Genomic DNA, 7,593 nt, shown 5'->3' with positions numbered 1-7,593 from the left:
AATCAGTTGTTTTAATTGTCATATTTGAATTCAGCACATCAAAATACATAATAAATAGCACATTTTATCTCTGAAGCAGATGACTTCTCAAAAATTGTAGACCATTGTTTTAAGCTTTATTGTGATAAGTCAAAAGTAGAGTTGAACAAATAATTCTAATAGTTTATCTGAGCTTCTGGCTTCTCTTTCTGTGGGGTACATAAATCATGATTTTGTTACTTTAAAAAAATTGATTCATCACATTCTTCTGTGAATTTTATTAACTGTTGGGTGATCGCCAACAGCCCTCTGAAAGTTTTCTGTGATCAAACAGTGTTGATTAGTTAAGATTGGCCAGATAAATCACATGGTATTATTTCTGTTCTGGCTGTGCACACAAGCAATTCCAACCCAACCACTCGCATGTGTGAATTTAAAGACGTTTACATGAATACAAGAGTACTGAGTATTTAATACGGCATCAGTCCTCAATATGTGCAGTTATAGCTCCTTCTAGAAGCGACTTAAAAATATTCCCAGATTCAAACAAACAAAATTCTATCATCCCAACTGAATGCTCAGAATTCCTACTACAGCAATGTTGGTATTAATTTCTGGTGCAAATAATGATCACGTCCACAGTGACAAGTATGTCAAAATCTGGAAAAGGAATGGTGCAGCAGATGTGGAATGTCAGCAACGTTGTTGGATACATAATTAATTAGTGGGGTAATGAGAACATTTTTGGGGGCTCAGAGGCCTACACAGATTAGTAAACTGAGAGGTCTGTCTGTCTGTCTACTTCTCCAACCTACTTGATTTTGTCAGGTTCTCTCACTGTCTTTATTTGAACAAGGATTTCTAAAGCAAACAATTAAATGATCACATGAAATTCCATGGGATACACATTAATGCATGTGAAGATAATAAAAGCTAAAAAGTGCCTGTAAAATTCTGCCCTCTACCTGCATACTCAAAGCAAAAATTTTCTCGATATCAAAGAATTCTGCATACTTAACAAACTTTTATAGTATGCAATAGAGCTACGTAGTGGGAATCAGAGAAGAGAATGTTGTTCTAATGCTATGGGAATATTATACTTGCCTGAATTAACAGTTTTAATTTATTAAAATACAGTATCTAGATTTTTTTTACTATATTGATGCTTTGATTTGTCTTGTTAAATTCACAGAGAATAGTCCCTCATTTGATATAAACCACTCTACATTACAGTATATAGGCAGGGCTAATAGCACACCCTATTATTAAGGTTGCCCAATACTCTCCATTATAAGACTCTCTTTTCAGTTGCCTATAGCTTTGTAAGACTTTAACTGTTTGGGCTGAAATTTTACATGCCAGATGTTTGCATCTGGCAGAGTTTTCTTTGAAAATTTTCAGCCAAAATTATTGAGAGATGTCCAAGAATGAGGCTAGGGAAAACTACATTGTTTTGCTCATGTAAAAAAATTTTGGTGACTTTTTCTTTGAAAAGCTCAAGTACCCCCATGCACTGGAGCAGGAAGTTGAAATGTAGCAGGGGATGACCTTTGTGGAAGAGCTATGTCTTTTGCCATCCCTGTGAAAATCCCCACCTCTATTTGGTCAACTTATAAGTAGGGCCCTGCCAAATATACAGTCCACTTTGGTCAATTTCACGTTCATAGGATTTTAAAATTAGTAAATTTCATGATTTCAGCTATTTAAATCTGAAATTTCACAGTGTTGTAATTTTAGGGGTCCTGACCCATAAAGGAGTTTTGTGTGTGTGTGTGTGTGTGGTCTGCAAGCTTATTGTAGGGGTGCTTGCAGTACTGCTACCCTTATCTGCGCTGCTGCTGGCAGCGGTGCTGCCTTCAGAGCTGGACAGCTGGAGAGCAGTGGCTGCTGACCGGGAGCCCCATTCTGAAGGCAGAGCCGCCGCCAGCAGCACCACAGAAGTAAGGATGGTATGGTACGGTATTGCCATCCTTACTTCTGCACTGCTACTGGCGAACCACTGCCTTCGGAGCTGGGTGCCCAGCTGACAGCTGCCGCTCTCCAGCCGCCCAGATCTGAGGGCAGCACAGAAGTAAGGGTGGCAATGCTGCAACCCCCCCAAAATAACCTTATGACCCCCCCCCCTGCAGCTCCCTTTTGGTCAGGACCCCCAATTTGAGAAATGTTGGTCTCCCCTGTGAAATCTGTATAGTACAGAGTAAAAGCACACAAAAGACCAGATTTCACAGTCCGTGACATGTTTTTTATGGCTGTGAATTTGGTAGGGCCCTACTTATCAGCCTTTGAAAAATCACAGTGTGCACATGCTCAGTAAAGACATCTTAGATTTTAACAGCTATATTCCCCAAAGATTCTGTCCATATGGCGCAGGACTTTCCTTGCAATTGCAGTTTTGGGCTGCTGCAGGCCATGCTTGGTCTGGGCACCTGGACTGGGAACATGGAGACTGCCTGTCCTGTGCTCTCCATGACACCCCCCCGCCCCCCCCCGCCAAGCTCAGGCAGCCTGGAGGAAGAAGCTGCTTGAGTCAAATGCAGAGGGGACAAGAGCCGGACATGGGTGGGTGGGGAATAGATTGAGACAAGGAGCCTGGGAAGGAGAGGGGGTGGAAGCTGGGACTGGAACTGAGAAAAATAGTATGTGTTAATGTAAATTAAAGACTGTATCATAATGCTTACACACATGGGGGATGAATTTAGGTTGCAAGGTAACTGTAATTTTGGCATTTCCTAACTTTTGCGTCCCTGACCTTGCAACCTAAATAATGTGTAATGGAGGGATTTTTGTGTGTAATTATTTAACTTCAGATGCTTTTACTGGTGCTTGAATGTCTAAGTTTTGACAGTTTGTGATTTTTATTTTGCTTTAGATTATAGGTTGCCAAGTCAGGAGAGAGCCATTGGATTCTACTGAACGATATACTCGTTGGATCAATAATCTGACACCTGGACAACTTCTTACACAGGTATTCTTGTTTCAATTGTGATTCAATCTGTGATGCTAAAGCAGTAGTCAGAGAGGCTTGTTTAGTTATGTTTTCCCATTCACTAATCATACTTGGTGCTGATCAGAGTTGTTCTTTGAGAAACTAAAGGAAAAAATACTTTTAAAAATCCACCAGATATTTGACTGAATGTAAATAATAGAAGTATATTATTAAATCTCTTTTAATATACCCATTTAAAGTATAATATTAGTGCCTGTCATTGGAAAAAATGCCTTTGGAGCGTATGGTTATTGCATAGTGATGACCTTACTCTTGAGAAGGTTGAAGCTATTTCACTTTTCCTTTCCAGTATGCTTCATATTTCTCGTATACACGGGGTAGTTACACTGTGGTTAACTTCATACCTTGTCATGTCCTAGTACTTAAATAAGGATTTTTTTTAGCAAACATATTTAAGTAAGAGAAAAAAATCCTCCATCCTGAGGAGATTTTAGTTGTAAACATTACACACTGATAATATAAATAATGTGTGTGTGTATATATATATGTATGTATATATTTAGTTAACTCTTGCTGGAGATATTTTTAAAATAGTATTTTTTTGAAGGCTTAAACACAGGTTGCATTATCCTTGTTTTTAAGTACGACGCATCTTGTGCAACTGAAGACAGCAGACTTGGCTTTAAAAGAGATTGTTTCATTAGGCGGGTGGCCAACACTGAACTAAAAGAGTCTTTGGCAAAAACAAGTTAAACTGTGGAAGAAATCAGTCCAGTCTGTAGAAGAATGTGTGTGCTGAGTATTATAAGAAGTCTAATGGGTGGTTAGCGAAAGATTGTCTTAGCGTGCATTAAAAAGCACATATTTTAGGCTTGGTTTTTGTGGTGTTATAGGAGGAAGACATTTGTTTTTAATTTTGCTAGGTTTAAATGGCTCAAGAGATGAATACACCCTTGTTTGTTAGATTTCATATTGTAAACTCAATTGCATTCCCCACTGCCATAACCCTAAAGACAGACATACAGCCTCTGGAGTGGTAAGCATAACACAAAGAGGAATCCATAGAGCTCCTTTAAGATCTGCAGTGGAAACAGTTGAAATGCACAATAACAGATAATCATAGGTTTGAAATATGAAACAGAGTATTTTATTCTGAAGGACAATAATTTTATTATAAAGAACTACGAAGTAAAGTGCCAATGGTATCATACATCAGCTTGCCTGAAAAAAAGATGCATGTGGATTGCTCAACTCTGTTTCGGAAGGGATGTGGTTATAGGGATCATTCATACATGTTTGGTGGTCCTGTCCTGCAATAATAAAATGTTAGTCTCAGATTGTTAATCAAGTAAAAATGGTAAAAGAAAAACAGTTACCAATGGAATATTTGGTGTTGACGTTGGGTTTGGCAGTAGAAGAGGCTTATGGGTTGAGAAATACCGTATGCCTCTGACAGTTCAGCCACGGGATGCATGATCACAACACACAGTTGAAAATGATGGGGAAAAAGGCTCATGGCTTAAGGACTGATTCCACACCCATTGAAATCTTTCCATGAATTTTGGATTGAATCCTTAATGAATTGGTAAAAAAGTTAAGCCCACTGCAACAGCCTAAGGGGTGTATACAGTACCATCATTTTTTTTCAAAGTATGATTGTGCTGATAGATTTTGTAACTAGATGATGATTATTGAAAATTGTGTCAAATTTCTTTTTATCTCAGGCCCTGATATCGCACCATTGACATGACTGAAATTTTTGCCATTGATTTCAATTAGAGTAGAATTAGGGCCTCAACATTTTCTCTCTTCGTATTGTTTTTACATTCGTTTATAAGTTGGAAAAAGAAATGGGAAAAGCAAGCCAGCTCTTTTCTAATATTCACAGTATGATTCTGTTATTTATTATGGGATTTAGTTTGTTATATATGCCTTGTCTGTTTTTTGTTTTTATTTTCTTTGAAAAAGTAAATAAACTTCAAGAAAATTATAGTTTCACTTCTGGGCCTTTAGTAAGAGATTTGTTGAATCTCTGAGATGAGCAATCCTTCAGGGAATTCAGGAAAATTGGCTTTAATTTACAGTATATTGTCTCCAGCGATTTCCTGTACTGAGGGGCTCTTTTCATCTGTGTCTGCGCTCAGTGCTCGCACTTTTCAGCTGTTTCCGCTACACTACTGTATTTTATGGAGATGAACTAATTGTGCCATATATTGGGAAATTAAACCACTGAACTGCAAAGTGGAGGTCCATGCTGTCACTACCATGTAGTTGTCTGTATAGCATTCATGATTTTGAAAAAACAAACTAACTTCCTCTTTGAAAGCAATTGCTTTATCTACTCCAGTACTCCACAATGATCTGAGTCCAGTTGCAAATAGATTGTAGATGTTTTATTAGGAGAATCTGACCCGGGTGGTTCAGATGAATGGTTTCTCCAGTCATGCTCATGATGAGAGAGTTGCAATTTTAATAGATTTGTTTTGTGATGGGAATTCTGAAATATGTTTATGAGCCATGCAAGCTTTGCCCATTAAAGAAATGAATCAAATAGCATTCTAAATTCATATGTTTATGTTAAAGGTCTGATTTTTAAACGGACAAAAGCCAAGGAATTCAAGATGCAAGCTGAAATTCAAACTTCACCTCTCTCTTGTGCATGAGTGTCAGCTGTTTTCATTTTGTATCATGTGAGTTAATCCCAGATTTCTGGGTTGAGTGCCCTCTCTTTTCAGTCTGATGGAGGCATTCGGTACAAAAATGCTTTTTCATTTTAATTTTTGTTTTCCCCTTTGTGATGTACTCTTGAGTCACTAAATATATCCCACAGTGCATCATTTTGTGACATTTCAAATACCATAAATGTCATTGAATCCCAATATACTTCATGGTATTTATAATGTCACAGAATATATGTTCTGGGCTACTTTCAGGGAACCAGAGAGTACCAAGAGAGCACAATCGATGGTGAAAAACACCTTTTAAAAGGTTAGTTAATATTTATTTCTTTGCTAATTGCCCCCACCGCCTCTTTAGTGGGGGTAGTCATCACAGAAATCTGGGATTAATTTAGTTTTCATTTCTATTTTTGTAGATCAGCATTTACTTCTGTTTAAAAGAGATTTGTACACTATTTTTAGTGTAATTTAAGGATGGACATGGTAATCAAGGGATTAAATAGTATACTGTAGATATGCATTTTCAGACACATTATTACATGGATTATAAACATTTATAGAAGGTTTTTGTAATGTTTCCTTCTGACCCAATAGATGCCAAGTTTTTAAACTGTTATGGCCATATATGTAATTGCCTCACACTAACAGCAACAGGACAAAACACACAAACAAATTAATATTAAAGGGACTTGGTTGTTTTAATATGCTGCTTTGGTAACCAGAAGAAATTGCAGATTAAAAAGAATCCTACGGGACCTCTAAATCTGATCCATTTATGAAATTTTGTTGCAGTCTGATCTGGAGGAACATAAACTGAAAACTTTACTGAACCTTATAAGTCAAAACACCTATCTGAGTGGTTTTTACTGTTAGTTTAAAGTATGCAAATAGTCTAAGTAGTTTTTAAAAGTTTGTTTTTGACTCTGAGCAATATAGTTTAACTCAAATCCAAGCCTGTTCAACAATTGCCCAGTTAGATCTGTGACAGAACAAGTTTTAGTGGCTCTATCTCTACATGGACCCTAACAGCTCAATATTGCTCTCTGGAACATAATGCATATGGATGCTTATTTTAGAAAATTCTTTCTGAGTTGGCTGGATTTAGAATCTTTTCAGAGATGACTCGTGGATTGTAACTTTTAACAGTATATTCATACCACACTCGTGGGTACAATTTAGTAGTTTTCTGATCTCTCTGGATCATCTGCCAGAGGGGAAGGATGTCGCACATTGGGATTCCTTAACGTGCAACTTTGTTCCATTAGAGCCAACTGCAGGATTCACCCAACAGGTTACTAAAGCTGCCAATCTGAATCCAGAAGCTTTTTGTGCATCATCCTGCTATAGATCCTAGGGAGTTCTGAATTACTGTTGAATAAAAGTCATAGTGTGACATATTTGTAATTAACTTTGATATTGGGTTGAATTAAAACATGGTGCCTTTATGTATTTAAGCCATTGTGTCTGTCTTAAATATGTTCTGGAGGCCAAGTAGTGGCTTTATTAATGATGAGGAATGATTGCAGGTATGTCTTTAGAGCCAGAATTGAAGCAAATGAGCTGAAAGCTTGAAAGAAAACATATAGCCATTCACAGTAGGTGTTGCTCATCATTGCTAGTAAAGACTGAAATGGGGCTGAGAAAGAGACTTTCTGATTGTAGATTAACAATGGTACTATTGTTGAAAATTAGACCACTGTGGACTTTCTCAGGAGAAGGTATACATGAAGCAGAAACGTTTAACATTGGCTTTCAGACAACTACTATGTTTGGTCAGCTAAGGTTTTGTTTGTTTTTATTTTGTTCCCCTCTGCCCTCTCCGTTCTCTGATGTATCCAAAAACTAAGTTTATAGTGAAGTCCTATGAGTTTTGGCCTGGGCAAATACAGCTGAAGTTACAAACTGTATGGTTAGAATGCATTGCATTAAACTGTCTGGGCCTAACTAAACATGTACAATAAAAGAAAATTATTTAGGGCATGGCTACAC

General features: G+C 37.4%; 1 protein-coding gene across 1 annotated transcript in view; it reads left to right on the top strand.

The window, feature by feature from the left end:
* The window catches only part of B3GNTL1 (UDP-GlcNAc:betaGal beta-1,3-N-acetylglucosaminyltransferase like 1), a 303,787-nt gene that overhangs the window by 59,297 nt on the left and 236,897 nt on the right, over positions 1–7,593 (top strand). Inside the window, exon 2 of the mRNA XM_026654438.1 lies at positions 2,849–2,944. Within this exon, the coding sequence (XP_026510223.1) occupies positions 2,849–2,944 (96 nt within the window). The remainder of the gene's footprint in view (positions 1–2,848; positions 2,945–7,593) is intronic.

Source organism: Terrapene carolina, unplaced genomic scaffold (assembly GCF_002925995.2).
Source record: "Terrapene carolina triunguis isolate 2854851 unplaced genomic scaffold, T_m_triunguis-2.0 Scaffold192, whole genome shotgun sequence".
NCBI lineage: Eukaryota > Metazoa > Chordata > Testudines > Emydidae > Terrapene > Terrapene triunguis.
This window is presented reverse-complemented; position numbering and strand designations above follow the sequence as displayed.